General features: G+C 40.2%; 1 protein-coding gene across 3 annotated transcripts in view; it reads right to left on the reverse strand.

Moving 5' to 3' along the window:
* Positions 1–2,369: 2,369 nt before the first annotated feature.
* LEO1 (LEO1 homolog, Paf1/RNA polymerase II complex component) overlaps positions 2,370–24,944 on the reverse strand; it is a gene marked incomplete at both ends in the record, with an annotated part of 31,683 nt that continues 9,108 nt past the window's right edge. Inside the window, 9 exons of one of the 3 annotated variants that reach the window (XM_084241273.1) lie at positions 2,370–2,474; positions 7,572–7,669; positions 9,049–9,235; positions 10,988–11,123; positions 12,786–12,920; positions 13,396–13,490; positions 15,320–15,404; positions 16,135–16,280; positions 17,439–17,526. In XM_084241273.1, coding sequence (XP_084097399.1) covers positions 2,370–2,474; positions 7,572–7,669; positions 9,049–9,235; positions 10,988–11,123; positions 12,786–12,920; positions 13,396–13,490; positions 15,320–15,404; positions 16,135–16,280; positions 17,439–17,526 — 1,075 coding nt within the window. The remainder of the gene's footprint in view (positions 2,475–7,571; positions 7,670–9,048; positions 9,236–10,987; positions 11,124–12,785; positions 12,921–13,395; positions 13,491–15,319; positions 15,405–16,134; positions 16,281–17,438; positions 17,527–24,944) is intronic. The other 2 variants (XM_084241274.1, XM_084241275.1) reach the window with 2 other exon arrangements.

Raw genomic sequence — 24,944 nt, forward strand, 5'->3', positions numbered from 1 at the left:
ACTCTTCCCACCTGTTTTGATCCCTTTTTCTCCCCCTCACTGCTTTAAGCCTCAGATGTATAGTTGCCTACAATTTGGTTTTTTAACCTTATGTTTGGTTTCCTTATATTCCTCCTTTAAATGATATCATCTAATATTTTTCTTTTTCCTTTTGGCTTATTTCACTGAGCATAATCCCTTCTAGCTCCATCCATGTTACTGTGAATATCATGAGTTTATCTTTTTTGATTGCTGAATAGTATTCCGTTGTGTATATATACCATATCTTCTTTATCCAGCCATCTGTATTCCATTTAGGTTGTTTCCATGTTAGTCATTGTAAATAGTGCTGCAATAAACAGAAATACAGGTTTCCTTTTGAATTAATGTTGTTGTACCCTTTGGGTAGATTCCTAGGAGTAGAATTGCTGGGTCCTATGGTAGATCCATTTTTAGTAATTTGAGGGTCCTCCACACAGCTTTCCATAGTGGTTGAACCAGTTTGCATTCCCACCAGCAATGTAAAAGGGTTCTTTTTCTCCACATCCCCGCCATTTGTTGTTAGTTTTTTTAACAATACCTGGTGTGAGGTGATATCTCATTGTGGATTTGATTTGATGCTACATGACTTCCAATGCTGGTGATAAAAAGTAATACCAAGAAAAGGCAATGCAGCTTTCTTTCTGGCTCACTTGCCTGCGCTCATCTTTGGACTTGGCCAGCAGCTGTGAGAAAGCAGTAAGGACTAGGATGCAGCAGGTAAGACACGCCGGGAAAAAAAATAGCAGGGGCCCCAAAACCTCAGTTATCAAGATAAGTATTATAGTGCATATTTTTTAAAATTTCATGCAAAAAAAAAAAAATCTGAGAACAAAATACCAAATTTTCTTTATTTTTTTTCTTTTTTTTTTTTTCCGATGAGGCTGGTCATGACCTGCTTAGAGACCTCATAATAACTTCACCTCAAAAGGTTTACCTCTCAGGATGATAATAATTTTCATTATGCCCCATCTCTGCTACCTCATTGCTTTCAGCTATTTTCAGAATTGATCTTAACTTTCCCTAGTGTCCTGATTACAAAGTTGAAGTAGGGAAAAGAAGGCCTATAGCCAAAACTATTCAAGGAATTCATGCCAGGATGAATTCTGAGCTCAGTGTTGGAGAAACACAATTTCACTGCAGGAATTTATCATAGATGCACTTACAGAGATTCTGGATTCTTTGTTTTGGCTTGAGGATCCCTGGAGAGTTTTAATTTTTTGCTTACATTAGTTGACTGTATCCTGGAATCAACAGTGACCTACACTAAATGTAGGTGAAATGTCAGAAACTATCTAGATATTTAAGAAAATAAAATGCTGTAGTGGATTTATCATGAGAAATTAGCATACCATTCACTAAAAGTGTTTCCCAGGGTGGACCAGAGAAGATTCTGGACCCATGAAAATACCAAATTTTAAAGAGAACTTCTAGCTCTGAACTTCTAGCTCTGTATAACTCTCCTCATTTGCCTTACTTTAATCCCTGTCCTGTCAGATTCCAACTTTTTGTATTGTTGACATTGTATTCACACGTATTTTTTGGGTATTAATTTTGATCTTTTAAAATTCTGTATTATATTTTTATCTTGACTGCTGTAGTGGTCTACAAGTGACACCTCCTCCCTCTCCCCATTCATGTCTTCTCAGAATGTGTATTTATTCGGACACAGGGTCACTGCAGATGTAGTTAGTTAAGATACAGTCATGTCGGATTAGGGTTGACCCTAACTCCACTGATTAATGTCATCATAAGATGAGGGAGAGCTAGAGACAAACAGAAAGGCATGTGGCTAAATCAGTGATAATAGAACAGAAGCAGGAACTGGCTGGATGATGCCATAAGCCAAGAATGGCCAGGAGCCATTTGGTATTTTGTTCTCAGAAGTTAGGGCAAAGTGAGGAAAGGATTCTACTTGGAACCTTCAGAGGGAGTGTGGCCTTGCCTGTGGTTTAGTACTTCCAGCTTCCAGGATGGTGACAGAATGACTTAGGTGGTTTTAAGCCACCCAGTTTGTGGTACTAATATAATTATAATGGCTCCTTTTGTGCCCCTTTAAACCCTACACCCAAGAATGCCTTGGCCAGGAGGCTTCGTTACAGAGCATGGGGAGAGGGTGGCGCAGAGCAGCTGGGAATTCACTGACACCTACAACTCTCTAAAGTATTAACATAATCAACTTGCTTTGGGAAAAGTCGATTATTGGAACAGACTCACTTTTTAAGTTTTTTTTATTACAATTAAAATTACACAAAAGGAAATCAATTCATTTCAATCAAAATAACTCATGTTTACACCATATAAAACAAACTGTACAATAAAGTATATAAAATGTTTTCACATTTTGTACTTCAATCATCATCTTCTTCTTCTTCATCACTGATCACATACTTCTTATGTTTTTTACTTGCTTTATCATCATCTTCTGCTTTTCTCTTTCCAGAAGGTTCACCTTCCTAAATAGGTAATATTTTAAAAAAATCGTAGTCAGTAGGAAATATTTCTAGGAAGGTTTAGTATTCATTCCTGAGTTGACTGACCCTCAGAAATCTCTCCCACCCAAGTAACTGTAACAGCATCCACTAGATAAAACCAGTGGTCAAGGCCATGGCCAGTTTCCAAGCCTAGAAGTAACTAGAGGCCTTCAAAAATGACAACTGTGCAAAGTAACTACAAACGGACTATAAAACCCAACTTCAGAATTGAGGGAGAGCTGAAGCAGTTGTAACCAGATTCTCACATGGAAGCCTTTGCACCAGGGAGGAAGACAAATAGGAAACTGGAAAGGGAGTTTGCCCTGGGAAGGGTCAGGGCTCTCCCAAGAAGTTTTGCCTGCGTAAGCACTTGTTCTGTTGAATAATTTTACCATGATTGGGAAATTACTTCAACTTTTTTCTTGGCTTACTTGGGATTTTACTTCCTTTAAACTTCAGCATTATAGAAACAGTAAGTTTTTCAAAATAATGATTTCTTGTACTGGATGTACTGAAAATTCTTACCATGAGGGTTTTAAAAAACATATTTGAAGACATTCAAGGCCTCTATACACAGGTTTCCAATGCTAAAAATCATCCTGCATGATGTTCCAATAAAAATTTGGGCAATTAGGGCCTCCCTGGTGGCGCAGCGGTTGAGCGCTGGGTTGCGAAGCTACCTGCGGCCTCTGCGGCGCCGGTTCGATCCCCGGCTGCTCCCCGGCCACCAGAGGAAGGTCCCACATGGTGTGCAGACCTCTCCTGCCGCCCGCTGCTCCCCTCAGCAGTGTACTTCGGTCCTTCTGCCTGCTCTGCTCCCTGCTCTGGCTCTGGTGAATTCTCTCACCCTCCCGCGCTTCTGACTGTACCCAGTGCATGTATAAACCAAACAAACAAACAAATAATAAATAAATAAATAAGACATGCCTCTAGAAAATGAAAAAAAAAAAATTGTTAAAAAAAAAAAAAAATTTGGGCAATTAACCCACAACAACTTTTATGTAGAATCTGAACATAGCGACATCTAAATGACAATGAATATTGACTAAAATGAACTGACACTTAAAAGGACACTCCAGAATGACCTTAACTTGACTCATCAAAAATTAAACAGGGTGAACAGTATGAGGGTTAAACCTGGGGGAGGTCAGGCATTGTGCTACATGGGATGCTTCTGGACGTAGACTGCAACCTGTACACACCTTCTTTTCCGCTGGTGCCTATGCCTGGGCCTCTGAGGAACACGTTACTATGTCACATGTGTTCCCTGTCTTATTATCTGCAACGTATTCCTACAGACCTGAAGGGCCACAGAAAAATTTGAAGGGGAAAGCTATGCATCCACCGTAAGAGATTTGAAGTTTTCCTACACTTACTTTGCAACTAGTGGCAGTGAAGTCACCCAAACCACAGTACAGAAGATGAATCTGTCCCAAATGGGACCATCATGCCTCTCTACCTCCCAATCCAGAGCAAACCCAGAAACTTGTCTTCAACCCCATGTAGCAAAGACGAGCACAATCCTACCAGTTGTCTTTTATTTTCAACTAAAGAAATCTGTCTTAAAACTTTACATGTAAGCCAATTTTGGACAACCTTCCCCAAGTAAACCTCAATGTATATGGCCTTAATGAGTTTAAATCTGAGTGAATAAAAGAATTTCCAAAAGACAGTGGAGCCTGGACAGGGCCTAGCAGGAGGCAGGATATGATCTCGATTTCCCCAAAGAAGTCTCATCGGTAACAATTCTGAACCACTATCTGTGGTAAGACGCTCCAGAATTCTGCCTTGGAAATCCTGCCAGAACTGGATCCCCAACAGCTACAGGTAAGCACTCAAAACCACAGCAAAGATAAGCAAGTCTGCTGCTACTCACAGGGTTTAGAAAGTAGTCAAATTAATTCTTCAGGAGCTCTCATTTTGTGAAATTAGGAATGTGGAATTTTCTGCCTCACTAGACGTATACATATGCAACAAATGACAGAAATATTCTTAATACACTAAAACAAAGCTTGTTAATATAGTCATGAGTGCAGGTCCCTGCAGATGCAGACACAGGGGCTCACAGTTGTAAAGGAAGTGTCTTCCAACATTTACTTTACAGACTAATCATAAAACTCACTTTTTTTTTTCCCAAACTAGTATTTAAAACAATTCCCAGGCTTTAACCCAAAATATATCTCAAATAACATAAATTATGTTGTTTTAAAGTAGAAGAGACCAACAACTAAGAATGTCAAGGCTTCTAGGAAAAATACACTCAGCATCTCAATCATGAGACATGCCTTACTCCCTCCCGCAACAGGGACCTCCTCCACTGAGGGGAGGTGGGCTGGGATTGTCCAGCCTCCAAGTCACCAGTGGCCCTCTAAACAAAAGAGGGGGAACTCTCACAGATAAGGAAGGCCTGCCAAGGAGGAATGGAGGTTCCAGGAGGGAGCACTGACAGAGGACAGACTAGGAGAGGGGCCATACCCCTGGGCACCACATTCTAAGTCATCCTTCCAGGCAGTCAAGTCTTTGGTCTAAGCAAGCTGAGGGCAGCCTTCACACCTTCCCTTTCGTTATCTCCCTGTTTCTTTCCACTTAGGTCTTTTACTAAAAATGAAGGAAAAAAGGCTTTCTTTTTTTTTTTTTTGTAACTTCAACTCTGTTGGGGAAGTGGGGAAGGAAACTAGCATCTCCTGTTCAGTCTGCTACACGTCACTGCACCATCCACGTCTATGTCTGTCATTTACTACAATGCAAGGCAGCAAGCAGAAACCCCATGGGACATTTAAGGAACCAGACTCAGAAACATGACATGACTTGCCCAAGGCCACACGCATGGTAAAGGGTAGCCTCAAGTTCGTTCGAATCCAGACTCACGTCCTTTCCCCCATATCAAAAAATGCTCTAGAAATAATGGTTTTCTTTGGTGTGGGAACTCAGGGTATGAAAACTCCCCTGTATCTAAGAGGCAAACCCGGGCTCATGGTGTTTGGGTGAGGTTTAGAGGTACAAATCAGGAGGGGAACCCAGAGCATGGGTCACCCCTGGCATCCCCTTCCACTGTAACCTGCAGTGACGACTTGAATTAAAATAATAGGAGTAGGTAGTGGCGGGGGTGAGGTGAGTAGATGCAGGCAGAAGTAAAATTTTTGCTGTCAGGACAGGGGAGGGGAAGGGTACAGAAAGACCTAACAGGTTTTGGGCAAGGGAAGTAGAGGGTAGTTCCTATAAAGGAGCCATTTTCTATGCTTCACAGTTTCCAATGGTCTGTCATGCCCCAGCCGAGGCAGCTATCTGATTGAGCATATTGAAAAATCTCATTTGTGAGAATACTGGGAATGAACAGAAGTTCCACTGCATTTCTCAATTTTCATACACAGCTTCTGCTTGCCAAGAAATAAAACAGCATCTGCTTAGATGAGGATTCCCATTTGCCAACAGTTCAACACACTGTAAATGTGTCATTAATGTTTCCTATCTAACTTAAAACAAATATGGTGCAGAATAATTTAACAATTTCTGTCTAGTTATCTTCCATATAGCATGCCACTTCCAAGAATAACTGGCAAGTTAAACGTTGTGACTAGTAAATAGTAATGCAAGAAATTAACTCTGCTACAATCGAGAAAAGAGCTCACAGAAGCTCAGTTCACAGAAGGCCAAATGATCAAAATATATTAAAATGATGCATAATAGGAACACAATATTTCCTGCAATATGGTTGAACAATCCTTTAACTCTCTTAATGAAAATAAATAATAATGATGGGATAATATAAACAAATTAATGTGATAAGAAAATAAGGTACAATCGGAAGCCAAAAATTAAGTGAGAGCTTTACCTCAGAGAGGTAAAGCAGGCTTCCTCCGTGAGGACACCAAACTGTGTGAAAACTCCTTGCAGGGTGGTAAGGACAGGAGACAAAGGCCCACTGGAATAGATTAATAGCTAATCCCAAAGAATTATAACTTTAATGTAAACTTGATCCAACAGTAAGCAGGCCCATCTCTTCCAGCAAACATTTTTGGTAAAGGGTCAGATAATACATGTCTCAGATTTTATAAAACAGAGTTTCTGTTGGAACTATGCAACTCTACCACTTTAGCAGGAAACCTACCAGACAATACACAAATAAGCATGGGTGGATTTTGATTAAAATTAAAACAAGGGCCTCCCCGGTGGCGCAGCGGTTGAGCGCTGGGTTGCGAGGCTGCCCGCAGCCTCTGCAGCACAGATTCAATCCCCAGCTGCTCCCCAGCCACGGGAGGAGGGTCCCACATGGCCCGCAGACCTCTCCTGCCACCCTCTGCTCCCCTCAGCAGTGTATTTCGGTCCCTCAGCCTGCTCTGCTCCCCGCTCCCCGCTCTGGTGAATTCTCTCACCCTCCGCCCTTCTGACTGTACCCAGTGCTTGTATGTATGTATAAATAAATAAACAAACAAACAAATAAATAAATCTTTAAAAAAAAAATTAAAACAAAACAACAGATGGCAGTCCAGTCTAGGTCAATGGGATATAATTTACCAATTCATGCTCTAAAATGACTGTAAGCATAACTTCCAATTTCAAACATCTGTACTCCTAAAATTTGAAAAGGATACTGTGAAAAATATAAATTATTGCAATTAAACTAAGAAAAATTTGTTTCAATAATAAATGAAAATTTATTTTTATTGAATTACTCATTAAAAAAAATTAAAATTTTTCATCTAAACAATTAATGTTTTTTTCCTACCATAAGAATGAGGCATGCTTTGAATTGCCTACACTGAATGACCAAGTTTTCTACTTGAACCTTGGTATCTTTGCACACAGGCCTTTCTATCTACCAGGCATGCCCACCCTGGCCTCTGTGCCCTGCAAGCTAGCACTCTGTTCAACAGCCAGAGAGGTCTCCTGTGGGCAGTCTTCCAACAGCCACCCAGCACAGTTGTCAGACTCCTCTCGGGCACCCCCTCATCCTGTCCCTGCATTATCTTGCTGAGCTCTGGCTATTTGTGCCTGAGCTGTGAGCTCCTCTTGATTCCAGGAGTTGGCTCCAGGGTTGAAGGGCAAGAAAACCCTAAAACTGAATCGATTTGGCTTTACCTCATCACTGTTGAGTTTCTTTGCTTTGAGTAATCTTTGAGCCTTATCTTCTTCTGATCCCTCGTCACTGTCTGAGGAATAGATTCTGGCCCGTTCCTCTGAGAGAAAAGGAATTAGACTGTGAGTGACTTTTCAAAGACAGATTCTCCTCATTCCTTGCCTATCTGACTACTTTTTAATCTCTGATAAATTGAGTATTCTATAACTTTCTCCTAAAAGCATCAACTTTTTTGTTTAATTCAGTTTTTATGTGGTTCCTTTTTATAATAATTCTATTTCTGCCAGAAATTTAGCACTAGCAAAAAATAGATTAAGAAAAGGGTTCTATAATACAACTTCAAAATAAGTAATGGGTAGGTAGGTAGAACAAATACGGAACAAATACAGTCACTACAAGAAAAAGAGAAAGGCATTTTACAGGATGGCTAGAGAAAGGGAAATGTGGGTCTTTTAGTAATTTACCATCCAACAGGACAAAAGATAGATATATGATTACACGGAAGTATATGTTGCAAAGCTCTATCAAAGCTGGAGAGTATTAGAAACTCATGTTATAGACAAGGCATATGAAATATTCAGAAATATGAAGCCACTTTCCCAAAGGTGATGAGAAGAATGAGCAGTAACAACAGATCAGGTAACATTTATTTAGTTTTGTTATGTGTCAATGACTGGGCAAATTATTTGTATTATTTAATTCTCAAAACAACCTCATGTTTATAAGTATTACTATTAATAGTTTGCTTTTTTCCTAATGAGTCAAAAAGTGGCAGCGCGGAGATCAGCAGGCAGGATCAGGATCTTGCCCAAGTCTTCTACCTTCAGGTCTACTTTGCTTTTTGGCATGTCACCTTGTGCTGCCTGTGGGGACACTGCTGGGGGTAACCACATGGGTGCAGCACTGTGGCTGACGCAGACATCAAAGTCAGATGACCTGGGTTCAAGAATTACCCACTTTCAACTATGTGTCTCTGGACAATTTACTCAGCATTTCAAAATCTCATGTTTCTCAGTAAGAACGAGGGCACTAACAGTAATGGGTCATTACTGCATCAAATAGGATGTATGCAAAATTGGCCATCATAAATTATTGGTATTTGTGAAAGAGAACATGCAAAGGAGAATTCTGAAAGGATATGCCATATATTCTCTGAATAATTTAATCTAGTTTCCTAATTGGTTTAAAAAAAGTTGAGCAAAGTTCCAAATTTTATCAGCAAACTTGTAAGTCAGAAAGAAGCAGCTCAAGGGATGAGGCTGACAGTGGGCACCAATAGCTGTTTCTACCTTTCAAGCTCACCAGGAAGACTTCTGCAATGACTAGTCCATTAGACCTTAAAGTGCATCACTCATTAACACTGATTTCTTTCAAAAATATAAGCTCCGGTGCAGTGATTGGGCACTCAGCTTATACTCAACGCAAACAAAAATTTCTGAACCCTGAAATGATGAATTTTAATTTCTACACCAGACTCACCCCGAATGCCCCCTTTGTATCGGTTTTTAATGGCAGCCAAGCTGATGGACTCCTCGCCTTCCTCCTCCTCATCATATCGATCAGGTTCTAGGTAACTAGCACTCAGCCCTCGCTGGTGCTGTTTCTCTCTCATTCGGCGCTGCTGAGATTCCCTACGAATAGAAGCTCTCAAACGTTCTTCTTCTTTCTGCGAAGAAACAAATTATTTTATTATAAAAATGTACTAATTTTGAGTCCATTTGAACCTACTTTTCTTTAAAGAACATGTATATCCCTGGCCCAGGGTAACACCTATTTCCTACATTGCCCTGTCTCACCTGTTACCACACACAGGGGTCAGCTTGTTGCATTTGAAGGAGTGAAGACAACACAAGGTGCAGGGCACACTATGTGCCTTGTCAGAACTGGCAGGAGTGGCTTTGGGAGCTGCACTGACCTCTGTGCTGCCAGTCAAGAGCCCGACAGCAGCCTGAGGAAGCTTAGCCAGGCCCAGCGGAGGCCTGAGGGAGGCTGTTTCTGTTCATTCCTAAGGTGCAGACAGTGACTCGCCCGGCTCCACCAAACTGCCACGGTGCCCAGATAGTCCTGTCTGTGGCCCTCAACCCAGAGAGTTCCCTCTACAGCTCCTGATGACAGTATGGGGAGGTGCCGGTGGGGAACGGAGGCCCCAAAGTGGAGCCTTCGTTTCCTTCCATCTGCCTTCCATTCCACACAAGGCAGGGACAGGATACAAGGAGTCAGGTTTTGGCATTTGACTCCCTCACTGAATTGCTCTGTACTACTGCATACAACTCTAATTCTGCTGTTAGACGTTAGGTGCTGCAAATGATTTCAATTAGCAGTAAATAGTTGTGCTGAATATAGAGTAAAAATCACTATCAGTGGGACAGGGACTCAAGTACAATCTAGTTGATTGGGCTTATTTCCACAGAAGCTGAAGAGGTGGAGGAGGGATTGGGGAATCACTGAGGAGGTCCAGAGGGCTCTTTAGTCATGCTCTTTGAGTGGGAGCCTGCAGGGCCCTGGGATCCACTATCTTGAGCAGAAAAGGTGGGGAGTGGAGCAGTAAGTTAAGACTCCAAAGCCAATTCCCCAATTCACCACTGGGTTAGGGATTACTCCTAAATCTGGTTTAACTAACCAGTCTCCAGGAACAAAATATAAGGTGGAACAAAAAGCAAGAGCCTAGGACTAAACCTTCAGCCGAGCTTGACAGTGACAGGAATAAGAAAAGTCCCGAGGCAACCAGAGTGTCAGCCTCATCAGTCCTGTCACACTAAAGAATGAAAACGCATGAAGAAGGCAAAGCAATGGCGGAGATCTAGCAGAATACAGGGGAGATAATGAGGCTGCACCACTGCATTCAGCTTCTTAAATCAGTGCTGGAAGAAAGGCCAATGGTGTGGAAACATGTACACTTACCATTTAGAGACACTGCCCCAGACTGGCTTGTGGCTAATGACAGTTAGTCAAAAATGAAAACCTACCAAGTAGAACATTATTAAGTGATCTTAGAAACCACAACCTCCTCTTTTCTCAGTTCTCCTTTAGGCACTCTCCCATTCAAATGCCTGGTCTACTCTTACTCCATTTTAGGCTAAATCTCTAGCCTTCCCATTAATTTTTCAGATACCCTAAATCAGACAACAGTGATTAAATCACATATGAAAATTTCTATGAAAGTCCAGCTCTTTCCAGTCACCATTTGTTGCTGAGTGCTGAGGCACTGAGGGGAAAAGCAGAGGCCCCTCTGTTTGTTTTACAGTCATGACAGTGTCATGTGTTGTGCAGCAAATACTTAGGAAACGAAACCAGCTCCCTTTTTATGTCAAATGGAAGAAGAAAACGCTGATCAATAAGATGATGAACAAACAATTTGGGGAATGCTAGTCTTAATTCCTATCAAAAATCCCAGGACAAAGCTTATTAGCAAGCATACCTTAATCATTTCTGTGCGTTGGCATTCAGGATCACGACCAGCCATTGGCAAGATTCTAATCTTCTGTGTCTTTGAACATCTATCTGCAAGTGACAGGGTCATCTTTCTATGTGTGGCACTGTCTGTAGAGTGAGGTCTGCCAGGAAATGAACAAAAAGAGTCTGAATGTTTATCAAGTACATTTGTTAGGCAGTCCTACCAAAAAAAATCACAAAAATGAGGCCAGTGACCATTCCTATTCACTAGACAAAATAGGAAGGGACATTAAAGTGAATATACTAAATGGGGGAGAGGGGTTCCCAACTTTCATTTGCGGCTCACTGAGATATTCTTATCTCACTGGCAAAGTGAAAAATAGAAAGCTGGAGTTAAAAATTACACAATAATCACGCATTACACAATAACCCTCTAGCAGCATAAAAGGATAGGCTCTAGCAGCAGTCACTAAATACTAAATACCAAACGCTGTGCTCTGTGTTTTACATGTTACTTGATTTCATACCTTAGCCACTCTGAGACTAGTATTAACAATTTATAGATGAGGAAAATGAGGCAAGGAGAGGTTGAGAAAGTCACACAAGGTGGAAAGAGACTCAGGTGTAGGGCTAGCTGATGCTAATATCCACCTTTGACATTAAAGTTCTCAAAAAGCTGCGTCATGAACAAGATTATTGTGCTCCCTCTACAGGTAAGCACTCGCTGAAGGAGATGACCAGCTTTCGAATCAGGAAAAGCAAAGCATAAACATTTCCTTGTAGTGCCCACGTTCTAGAGATAGGGAATGTCTAGAGAACCGGAACATCCTCACCAGCTGACCTGACTATCCTGGTTGCTTGAGATACGTCCCTGGAGTGGTACTGAGTGCAGCAGCCTAAGGTATGGGTGACTCCAACCTTCACACCCACCAAATCATTGCCTTTCCTCTGATTACATCACAGTAACAACCTCTAGTCATCGGTTAGTCTCCCAGATCAAGTTTACTAAAAAGAAAGGACCAACTGACTGGCAAGTAGTCCAGGCCTTTTGGCAGGCACAGTAATCACTAAATTACTAAACCCACATTTTGGTTTACATAATAGTGTCTTGTAAGTTTGGATCGCATGACCTAGTTCCATGAGAAGCAGCAACTATTTTTTTTAACTACACATCATTATTGATAAAATAGGCTCCGACACAGTACATACTATCAGACAAATATAAACTTCTGCTTTAAGAAAGGAATGGCAAACTGCTGCCATATAACAAAACAAATGTCTGTAAACACCAAGCTCTTAAAATCGTATCCAAGCAAGATGACCGAGGATAAATTAATTCAACCTACTTGTTTACAAAAGTAAGTATCAAGTAATGTTTTAGAATAAAGTGAATTGCTTCATACGCATAAACTGCAATTGTATGGCTTACTTAATTCTGACAGTATTAAAAACTACACGAATGTATATGCCATCAAATTAGGAGATATTTTCCTAAAAACCAATAGCAAAGTTTAAAAATAAGAACTACCATTTATTAAATATTGAGGCCTCTGAATGAAAACATAAAAAAATTTAATGTCTGGGTCATCAGTCCTTTCTAGTCAATCAGCCCCATCAGCCCTACTAGCCCCAAATGTAAGACAGGAAAAATTGAAACAGCAACTTTTAATGTACTTGATAAAACAGTCTATGAACCTTCAGAGATTTTGATCTTTGGAGAACTATACTGTGAGGTTATGTCAATTGGGAGTAAGAAATTTTGGGCAACACATACATTTCGCTGCTTTTACCACAACAAATAATATACTGATAGGCAGAGTTACCTGAATGTGAGCTTGGTTTTAAAGACAGCTTGCCCCTGTAGACCAGTACCTTGTCTGATAAAAAGATGATTGTGATCCCCCTGCAGTGGGGCTTTGTAAACATCAAACACTTCATTGCCTAAATGCAGGGACATGCTGAAAAGAAGCAACAGTTCACATTTTAAAGTCATAAAGCTTTCAGTCTACCCTTGTACTTAAAATGTGATTCAATTGCTGCTTTCTCTTCTTACATAGATTTCAGAAGAGAAGAATAAAAAATGCCCTATACATAAATAAAACATGCTGTGGTAGTTCCTCAGGCTACTACTTTCCCAGTGAAGCCTTTCTAAAATGGCAATTTACGGTGAGCAGCTTGCAGTGGGGTGGGGAGCTTGTCTACCTTGGCCAAAGGGGAGGATCCCATTTTCAGCTTACTTTTATGTCTCCACCAGCCTGTATGACCCTCAGTGCTTACCTATTTTCCTCACTTTTATTATATTATGCCAGGGATTAATCAATGGATTTCTTTTTTAATAAGAGATAGCCCTCCAATAAGACCTAATTCCAAAACTTGATCTTTCCTAGTCACATTCTGGGTATTTTAATGCGCTGCAGGCAACTGCATGCTCACCTCCCATCTGACCACTTGACTATCCGAGCGTTGCTCTCTTTAATTTCATTTCCTTCTTCATCCCGGCGTATCCTCCATCTTATAGTATTTTCTACCTGTTTTGAAAACAAACGGCTTAGAACACTGCAGTTTAAATGACTCTGTACTTCTTTACTCAAGAGACATACAATCATAGAATAACAATATACAAGTAGTGACAGAGAAACAGATAACGCTGAAAAAAATATGATTAAGTAAATTTCTGAGCTCCCAGGGCTAAAAGTTGAGGAAGCTGACTGCCAGAGCATTTAAGCATATGCTAAATCTGCAGTAGCCCGGGGATGTTTGAAGACACAGTAAGGGTTGTAAGGATAGAAGATAAGTCTGAGGCTACATGAAATAGTAATTTAGAACTGAAACTTCCTATATAAAATAAGTCTTTTACGGAGCTAAAACCTTTATAAGTGTGAGATCAGAAAACTCTGCCTACTCAAGCAGAGTGATGGAGAAGCTCCCCAAATGTGGGGAAGGAAAAAGTTTGAATTAAAACACCAAGTCTGAGCAGTTTTAGAGTCCATCTTTATCTTTTAAAAAAAAAAATTATTTTATTTATTTATGCATACAAGAGATGGGGTATAGGCCGGAGGTGCGGGGGATGGGTGAGTCAAAGGATTCACCAGAGACAGAATGGGAACAGAATAGGTGGATTGATTGAAATACACTGCTGAGGGGAGCAGCGGGCAGACAGGAGAGGTCTGTCGTAGTATGTGGGTCAGCTCCCTGGCTGGGGAATGAACTCGTGCTGCAGTGGCTACTGATAGCTTCATAGTGTTGAGACTTAACTCCCTGCACCACCAAGGAGGCCCCTGAGTCCACTTTTATTTTAACTACATGGTGGGGAAACACCAGGCCTATACAGAGAATGATGAAGAGCTTCCTAAAATAAAAATCACTCTATTGAAATTAAAAAACTCAATGGGTCTTCTGGGAAATGACAGCATCCTAAATGCATGTCGTTTATCACTGCTGCCTCCTAAAACCCACTAAAGTGACAGTAAACAATACAAGGAGGATAAACTCACAAGGATAAAGAGAATATGAATTAAGATGGCAGCAAAGAGAAACCAACATTTTGAAAAATGACAGATCTAACCCCATGCTTCCCTATGCCTCATCCCCCACCACCAACCCTAAAAGCAGCTGCTCCCACTATTTCCACTTAGATTCTCTACATCTCTATTCTTTTGGCTATTACTACCTTGCCCCCAGGTCCTAATAGTCCTCTTAACTAAACAAGTGACTGTGAAGCCGGCTGATTAAATAACTCAATAATATTCATCAATTAAATATGTCATGTGAGATGTTTCAAAATAGTCTGGGGACTGTGGAGTGGAATGGAAATGTTCAACTTGGCAACATTTAAAGTGAGTGATGGTGAGATGGGGGCGCAAGGAGTTAAGCACAGCACTGTGAAGCTATCCGAAGCCTCTGGAGGACAAGTTCGATCCCCAGCCCGCCAGGAAGCAACGCACATGTCACAGCAGGCCTTTCCTGTCTCGCCCGCTTCTCCTGTCAGCAGTATACTTCAGTCAGTCTGCCTGTTCTGTTCCCCACTCTGTCTCTGGTGGGGCCTCTCACCGCCCCCACCTCCTGCATTCTGGCCCGTATCCCAGCTCTTGTATGCATAAATAAATAAATCTTAAAAAAAAAAAAAAAAGTGAGTGATGGTGAAGAGAGAAATAAGATGTAAGAAAGTAAATAAAAAATCTTTAAAAACCCACAAAAAATTATGACAGTGAAGAAAAGTAACCAAGTAACAACAGAGAAAAAGCTATATGGTTTTTTCCAAAAATATTCTGAAAAGGCAGACCATTTGTTGATAAAACAGGAAACATAAAAAATCATTTTCTAAAGCTCAAGTCTCAAATAAGTGTCCTCATAGTACCTTTAGTTTTAACCTGGTTCTACCTTCTTCATCCAGCATTTCCTCATCCTCAAATTCATCTTCATAATACTGAGGATCAAAAGGTCTACAAATTGTTTAAAAAACAAATCATTAATCATATTTTATAAGAGATATTATTACTGTTATATAAACTATCTCTATTAATACTGACCATTATACTAAAAAAATCATAATTAAAAATCATGTACAACTTCAAACAAACATTCAAATTACTGTACCTTCTTAAAATTCGATTTAATAAATATTGCTTGGAATAATGTGTAAGCAAGGCTAAATATTCAAGATATCTTTATTCTTACTATATAATTCTTGTAAGGAATAGGTCAAATGCTTTAGCTCTCCACATTGTTTTGTTTAGAGAAAAATTAAATCACACAAGAGCTTCCAAGTTACTTAGTGAATAATACCCATTAAAACTGTATAAATGTCCCAAAACATCAGCTTTTCTAGATCCACATGGTTGCTACCGTGGGCATTTGCAGTTTCTCTAGCAAATATCGCCACTCTCAATTTTGGCCTTTTTAGGCCTGTACTAGTTAAAAACACTCAAAGACTTGTGATGTCTGTTGATTCATAAGAAAGTAGCAAACTGCTAAAAACAATTACAAGCATTAAAAGTCTGCTTTACCAGCAGTCCATACTTTTACTATCACAGGATATACTTGATTTATTTTGTCAGATACAGGATAAATTTTCCATTTTATGATTAGTTAACTCATGTAAAATAAGAAAAACATCAATATTCTGCACATTTCTATTCAACATCTTACTCAGTTTTAACTGAGTCTCCTTACCTGGGCTCTACACTGAGAAAGTTGGGCAATTTAACAAAATATAAGTCGTTTCCTAAATCAGTGTTTACTTTGGGTATTTCGACTTCTATTCTGGTCTCAGGAATTGGTTCCTCCTCCTGTTGATCCTGCGGCAATCCATTTTCATCCTAGTAAAAGATGCACAGAATTTTAGTGCCTGATAACGGGACCTTAGAAATGGCCTAGGCAACTTCCACACTTTACCTAGATGGGCAATAAGCATACCGAGACATCACTTTGGGGCTAAATCAGCCTTCAACCTCCTTCCATACCTATCCATCTCAGAAAATACCTCAAGGGAAAGCATCAATATAAGAAAATATCTCTTTTATTATAACTATTTGCTACATATTCACAAAGAAGTGTGAAATTAATCAACACTTCAATATGGAGTCACTCTCAATTAAAAGCAATTAGATTACTAACATAGCATACACTTCTTGGCATGAGGAAGAAAAACAAATCAATAACTCTCAAATCTTAGGTCCTCACAATCTAGTCTCTAAAGGGCACCAGCATCATGTCTCTCTCTTTCACCCTGGTATCCCCAACAGCAACATCTTACCAAACTACATGCAGTTCACAACCAAAAGTCAGATACAAAAGATTCCCATCACCACAGATTCATGATGCACTTTTTTTTTTAAATATTTATTTATTTATTTATACAAGGGCAGACCGACAAAATACACTGCTGAGGGGAGCAGCGGGCGCGGCAGGAGAGGTCTGTGCACCATGTGGGACCCTCGCTGGCAGTTGGGGATCGAACCGGCGCTGCAGAGGCTGCAGGCAGCTTTGCAGCCCAGTGCTCAACCGCTGCACCACCAGGGGAGGCCCCATGGTGCACTTTTATAACCATATCCACTTCTTTTCGCCCCAGTCCCTCTTTAGTCTCAGGCAACCACTAATCCTTGCCCCACTTCTATAATTTTGTCACCTGAAGAATGTTATATAAGGGGAATCATACCTTACATAACTTTTGTAATTGGGTTTTTCTCACATCACATAATTCCCTGGCATTTCACCCAAGTTATTGCATGCATCAATAGCTCAAACCTTTTCAATGCTGAGTAAATTCCATAGAAAGGATATGCTACGGTGATTATTTCTACTTTCCCTATAACAAAGAGCTCCCTACAGAAGTAAGAAAGTTATCTGTTCATTGTATTTTTCATATTATAATTCAGTTATCAATTTCCCATTCTTGATATAAAAGACCCTTGTCCTCTAAATCTTTTTACTTAGCCTTAAATAAGGGCACAGTTCACATCGGTGATTTTACTTACAACAGGCTGTCCTGGAGTAGGTGGTTTATCTTCTCCATCACTCCCTGAAGATATATCATCTGCACCTCCAAACAGATCCATGGTTCCACTAGTATCTTCAATGAAGGAAGAAAAATGCACAGTATAAATATCTGTAACAAAGGTTCTTCAAAGACCTTCTTCAACATATACCCAAGGCTTCTGGACCAGCCACCTGAAAACACAACTCTAAGCTGAGCTCTTAAAGATCGGTCTGCAGAGAGGGAAGGGGCAAATTCAGTGAAAGGAAAGCTGTTATAGCAAGCACTTCTTCCCCCCATCATTTTCTGCATCCTTTTCCTCTTTTCTCAGAAGCCCAAATGTCCTCCTACAGTCTAGGTATTCAAAGTTAGGACCTGAACACTTCATATGGTCCAATGCTTCACACAGTCTCCATGTTTCAAAATTACAGGCCCAACACTGTACCCAGACCCCTCCCATCCTCTTAGGCAGAAATTCACATATGTATAGGGCAAAACAGTAACAACAATATGTAATAAATCAATTAACCAAGGTGGGGTAGTGGCGGGGAGGGTGACTAAAAAGATAGGAATATTATCAGAAAGTGGATTGTTTGAAATTGAGATTACAGAACAATTACAATTATTGGTGATGGTATAGGCCAGAATACAACTATGAAAGTGAGTTACTGAGACAGGGTGGAGGACAAGATGACTGCAAAAGAGGAGGCAAACTATTAGAATGGCCAAAATCCATAACACTGACAATAGCAAATGCTGATGAAAGCAGGGAGCAACAGGAACACTAGCTCGCTGCTGTCGAGAATGCAAAAATAACACAGTCACTTTGGAAGGGTTTCATGCTTTTGTAAGAAGCTAAACACATGCTTATCATACAATCCAACAATCAGGATGCTTGGTTCTTATCCAATGATTAACAGGCAAATTCACAGAACACAGGATTTTTACGTCAGTGAGACAACTCTGTATGACACCATAATGATGAAAACATGATATTAGACATTTGCCCAAACCCACACAATCCACACCTTATGTTTCAAAATTAAACCTTAAAGTAAAGTATGGTCTTTGGATGACTATGATGTGTCAAGGTAGCTTCATCAACTGTAACAAATGTACCACTCTGGAGAAGAATGTTTATTATGGGATTATGTGCGTGTGGGGGTGATGGGTACATGAAAAATCTGTGTACTTCCCTCTCAATTTTCCTATGCAGGAGGAAGAAAAGGGAGAAGCAGAATTAGAAGCAGCAGAGGCAGCAGCAGCAGCAGCAGTGGAGGAGAGGGAGATGGAGGAAGAAGAAAGGAGGAGATGGCACTGGCAAGGAAGACCAAGGTAATAGAAAGTTCATCTATATGATAAAAGCACCAAAACTGCACTCCCAAGCCACCCATTCTCATGTTCCTTCTTGATTTATTTTCTTCTTAGTTCTTATCATCATTCTACATACTATACATTAAATGTACTTACTGGGTTATTATCAGTCTCCTCCCCCCACCCTATCGCCACCCAAATGTGAATTCTTCAAGGGAAAAGTCTTTGTATGTTGTGATCGCTGCTACATTCCCAGTCTCCAGAACAGTAACAGCACAAAGCAGACTCTCAATAAATAACTGTAAACAAAGTGAGAGAATGAGCATATCATTCTCAGAACAACCCTCGAGGATGGTGAGCATAACCTCCTTTTTTACAGATCAGAAAACTGAAGTGTAGTTAGTAATAATTTTTTAATTAATTAATTTATTTTTAAATAATAAATTTTATTTTTATATTCCCCATACAATTGCAGCCCCCCCATTCTGACCCCAATCCCTCCCCTCCCGCCCCTCACCCCCCAAAAAGTGTCTCTGGTTCATAGTTTTTTGTTGATTTTGATTTTCACTTTCTTATAGTTATTCATTTTCCTGGTCCCTTATTTAAGTTTTCTAGATTCCTGCTATGAGTGAGACCATCCGGTATTTTTCTTTTTCTTTTTGGCGTATTTCGCTGAGCATGATCCCTTCCAGCGCCATCCATGTTGCTGCAAATTGCATGGGTTTATCTTTTTTGAATGCTGAGTAATATTCCATGGTGTATATGTACCACATCTTCTTGATCCAGTCATCTATTTTTGGGCATTTGGGCTGTTTCCAAAGCTTAGCTATTGTAAATAGTGCTGCTATAAACATAGGGGTGCAGGTGTTCTTTGGAATTGATGTTTCTGTGTCCTTTGGGTAAAGACCTAGGAGTGGAATTGCTGGATCATATGGAAGCTCTATGTTTAGTAGGTCCAGAAATCTCCACACAGCTTTCCATAGTGGTTGGACCAGTTTGCACTCCCACCAGCAGTGCAGAAGAGTTCCTTTTTCTCCACACCCTCGCCAACATTTGTTGTTGCTAGTTTTTTTAATATGTGCCATTCTCACTGGTGTAAGATGGTATCTCATGGTAGTTTTGATTTGCATTTCCCTGATGACAAGTGATGTTGAACATTTTTTCATATGCCTGTTGGCCATTTGCATTTCCTCTTCAGAGAAGTTTCTTTTTAGCTCTTCTGCCCATTTTTTGACTGGGTTATTTTCTTTGTTGTTGCTGAGTCTCATCAGCTCTTTGCAGATTTTTGTGATCAGTCCTTTATCATTAGTGTTGGGTGCAAAAATGTTCTCCCAGTTGGTGGGGTTTCTCTTTGTTTTTGTTATTGTCTCTTTTGCTGTACAGAAGCTCTTTAATTTGATGTAGTCCCAGCTGTTTATCTTTGCCTTCACTATCACTGCTTTGGGTGATGTGTCTGTAAAGATGTCTTTGATGTGCAAATCAAGTAGTGTTTCACCTATATTTCCTTCTATATATTTTATGGTTTCAGGTCTTATGTCTAGTTCTTTAATCCATTTTGAGTTGATTTTTGTGTATGGTGTGAGGTAGTGGTCAAGCTTCATTCTTTTGCATGTAGTGACCCAGTTTTCCCAGCACCATTTATTGAACAAACTTTCTTTGCTCCAATGCATAGTCTTTGCTCCTTTGTCAAAGATTAGTTGACCATAAATCTGTGGGTTTATTTCTGGATTTTCTATTCGATTCCATTGGTCTGTATGTCTGTTCTTGTTCCAATACCATGCAGTTTTGATGATTATGGCTTTGTAGTAGAGTTTGAAGTCTGGGAGTGTGATGCCTCCATTCCCTTCTCTTTTTTTCAGGAGAGCTTTGGCTATTCGGGGTTTTTTGGATTCCATATGAATTTCATCAATAATTGTTCTATTTCTTTGAAGAATAACATTGATATTTTGATTGGAATAGCATTGAATCTGTATATTGCTTTTGGTAGGATGGCCATTTTAATAATGTTTATTCTTCCAATCCATGAGCAAGGGATGTCTTTCCATTTCTTTGTGTCTTCTTCTATTTCTTTTAACAGTGTTTTATAGTTTTCTTTGTATAGGTCCTTTACCTCTTTTGTTAGATTTATGCCCAAATATTTGATTTTTTTTGTTTCAATAATAAAAGGGATGGTTTTTTTGATTTCTTCTTCTTCAGATTTATTGTTTGTGTATAGGAAGGCTACTGACTTTTGTGTGTTGATTTTGTATCCTGCCACTTTACTGAACTGATTGATTAGTTGAATTAGTTTTTCTGTGGAGTTTTTGGGGTTCTCTATGTATATTATCATATAATCTGCAAATAGTGATAGCTTGACTTCTTCTTTTCCTATTTGGATTCCTTGTATGTCTTTCTCTTGTCTTATTGCTCTGGCTAGGACTTCCAGTATTATATTGAAGAGCAGTGGTGAGAGTGGACATCCTTGTCTTGTTCCAGATCTTAATGGAATTGCTTTCAGCTTTTCACCATTGAGAATGATACTGGCTGTTGGCTTGTTATAGATGGCCTTTATGATGTTGAGGTATGTTCCTTGTATCCCAAGAATTTCAAGGGCTTTTATCATGAATGGGTGTTGCACTTTGTCGAAAGCTTTCTCGGCATCTATTGATATTATCATATGGTTTTTATATTTCTTTTTGTTGATGTGTTGGATAACGTTGATTGATTTTTGGATGTTGAACCATCCTTGTGTCCCTGGAATGAATCCTACTTGGTTGTGGTGAATTATCTTATGGATACACTGTTGGATTCTGATAGCTAACATTTTATTGAGGATTTTTGCATCAGTGTTCATTAGGGAGATTGGCCTGTAGTTTTCCTTTTTTGTGTTGTCCTTGTTCGGTTTTGGTATTAGTGTAATGTTGGCTTCATAGAACGTGTTTGGTATTGTCCGTTCCTTCTCAATTTTTTGAAAGAGTTTGTGAAGGATAGGCACTAATTCATCTCTGAATGTTGGGTAGAATTCATTTGGAAATCCATCAGGTCCTGGGCTTTTGTTTTTGGGGAGGTTTTTGATTACCATTTCAATTTCGCTAATTGTAATTGGTCTGTTTAGGTGTTCTATTTCTTCTTTATCTAGCTTTGGGTGATTGTAGAGTTGTAGGAATTTGTCCATCTCTAGATTGTTGAACTTGTTTCCATACAACTGTTCATAGTAGTTACTGATTATTCTTTTGATTTCTGCTGTGTCTGTTGTGATTTCTCCTCTTTTATTTGTTTATTTGTGCTTTCTCCCTTTTTTCCTTTGTGACCCTGGCTAGGGGTTTGTCTATTTTATTGATTTTTTCAAAGAACCAGCTCTTGGTTTCATTGATCTTTTGGATTGTTTTTTTAGTTTCAATTTCACTTATTTCTGCTTTGGTTTTTATTATTTCTTTTCTTCTACTGGTTTTGGGTTTTTTTTGTTGTTCTTTTTCTAGATCTTTGAGCTTCGAGATTAGGTTGTTTGAGTTCTTTGTTTCTTGATGTGAGCTTCTATTGCTATATATTTTCCTCTTATTACTACTTTTGCTGCATCCCATACATCTAGGATATTGGCGTCCTCCTTGTCATTCAATTCAAAGAATTTTTTAATTTCTTCTTTGATCTCCTCATTAGTCCAGTGGTCTTCCAGTAGTGTGGTTTTTAATCTCCATGAGGTAGGAAAGTTCCTTCCCTTCTTTTTATGGTTTATTTCTAGTTTGATGCCTTCATGGTCAGAAAAGATGGTTGATATGATTTCAATCTTGGTGTATCTGTTGATGTTTGTCTTGTGCCCCAGTATGTGATCGATCCTGGAGAATGATCCGTGTGCACTTGAGAAAAATGTGTACTCCGTTTTTTTGGGGTTTAGTGTTCTATAGATGTCTGTTAAGTCCAAATGCTCTAGGTCCTTATTTAGAGCTTTAGTTTCTTTACTTATTTTTTGTCTTGTTGATCTATCCATTGTTGATAGTGGTGTGTTGAAGTCTCCCACTACGTATGTGTTTTCTCTGATGTCTGTTTTCAGAGAGGACAACAGTTGTCTGATATATTTTGGTGCTCCTTCGTTAGGTGAGTATATGTTAATGAGTGTTATTTCTTCTTGAAGTATTGTCCCCTTGATCATAATGTAGTGACCATTGGGGTCTCTTTTTATTTTTTTGAGTTTGAAGTCTGTTTTATCTGATATAAGTATAGCTGTTCCTGCTTTCTTTTTTGGTCCATTTGCTTGTAGGATTGTTTTCCATCCTTTAACTTTGAGCTTATTTTTATCTTTTGTAGCTAAATGTGTTTCCTGGAGACAGCAAAAGGTTGGGTTTTGTTTCTTAATCCAGGCTGCAACTCTGTGTCTTTTTATTGAAGAGTTTAGTCCATTTACATTTAGAGTTAATATTGATATGTTAGTATCTGTATTTGCCATTGTGTTTGTCTTTCCTTTGATTTTATTTATTTATTCTTTTAATAACTTTTTTTTTTTTGGCCTTCTTTCGTTGTTATTCGTCCCTCTAAGGTTCTGGCTTTAGGGTTCCTTGTAGTATTTTTTGGAGTGGGGGTTTAGTCGTAATGAAATTCCAGAGTTTCTCTTTGTCTGGGAAGGTCCTTATTCTTTCTTCATAGAGGAAGGAGAGCTTTGCGGGATAGAGTATTCTTGGTTGGCATCTGTTTTCTTGGAGCCTGTTGACTATGTCCCTCCACTCTCTCCTTGTCAGCTTCATTATTTTTTCCTTGTCCTGGATTCTTGGGAGCTTTACTATTATGTGTCTTGCTGTATTTTTCCTTACTTCGTGGAAGTTTGGTGTTCTTCTTGCTTCTTGTATATCAATTTTCAGCTCCTTCTTCGCGTTTGGGAAGTTCTCTTCAATTATCTCCCGGAATATTTTCTCTGTTCCTACATCTCTCTCCTCTCCTTCTGGAATTCCTATAACTCTTATATTTCCTTTCCTCATGGAGTCAGATAGTTCCCGAAGTCTTTCTTCATTCTTTTTCCTTCGTACTTCTCTTTCCTTTTCTGTTTTGGTTCTTTTTATTTCTGTGTCTTCAAGAGTACTTATTCATTCTTCCATTTCATCTATTCTGCTTTCATTGTTTTTCCGAGAGTTCTTTAGTTCCTCCGTTAATTCTTTGATCTCCTGCGTTTCTTTTGCTTCCCTCTTTAGGGACTGAATTTCCTTCTTCTGATCATTGTTTTCCTTTATGAGTTCTGTCATTTTTTTAATCACAGCAATTTTAAATTCTCTTTCTGGAAGGCTCAGAAGTTCTTCCAAGTTACTGTCGTTGCAATCTGGGGGGTGGTTTTCTTTTTGTGGTGTGCTTTTTTTCCTGAGGAGTTGTTAGGTTGAGTGTGGTTCTTCTACTCCCTGCTGTCTGTTTTCTAATTTGTCGTATGCATTGGGACACTGTGTTGCTCGGAGGGGCCAGCATCTTGGGTGAACTTCTCCGCTCCCCTCTGGCTCCTCCAGGAGCCATCTCTGGCTTTTGAGGGAGCTTTCTGCTGGTTTCAGGAAGTCTTTACTGAAGAAATGTCCCTGTTCTAAAATGGCAACGCGGGACTCAGTCCCTGAGCATCCGGTCTCAGGCACACTCTTCTGCGCGCCCGGTCTGCCCCGGCCGTGGGTGCCTGTTCCCTCTGTGGGCTCAGACTGCTGGTCGGAAAGGGCCTGGCGTGGCCTAACTTCCCAGCTGGCCACTGTCTCCTCCGGGAGCCTTCTGCCCTTTTCAAGCAGTCTTAAGAAATTTCCCTGTTCTATGGGGTGTTAGTGACTTTTTTTTCTGGTCGCTAGGTGGCACCAGAGAGCTCTCCTATTGTCCTTGGGGGGCTGTTTTTTGCCCCCCCTCACCACCCCGTGAGACAGGGAACAGAGCGGGAATGGTAGGGTAAACCTCAACGGCTTTGGGGTGCTGTGTCTGCCTTGTGCCCCACCGTCGTGGAGAACCCACGCCCCGAACTTCGTGCCCCGGGTCTCAGTTCCAAAGCCCTCAGGTCCAGGACGCGGGCCCTAGCCCAGTTCAGTGGCGCGGGAATGGCGCCTTTTGCACCCGCTCCCGTGCCTGGGCGCCTGGTTCCTGCTTACTCAGTGAGGGCCTCCGCGCGTCTCCCCGCAAGCCTAGGTCACAGGCGTGGGGACCTGGGCAGCCGCGATCCCGATCCACATTTGCTTTTCAAGCGCGCCAAGCGCCGCTTTTCCGCGCAAGC

Source organism: Talpa europaea (genome assembly GCF_964194135.1).
Source record: "Talpa europaea genome assembly, chromosome: 8".
Taxonomy (NCBI): Eukaryota; Metazoa; Chordata; class Mammalia; order Eulipotyphla; family Talpidae; genus Talpa; species Talpa europaea.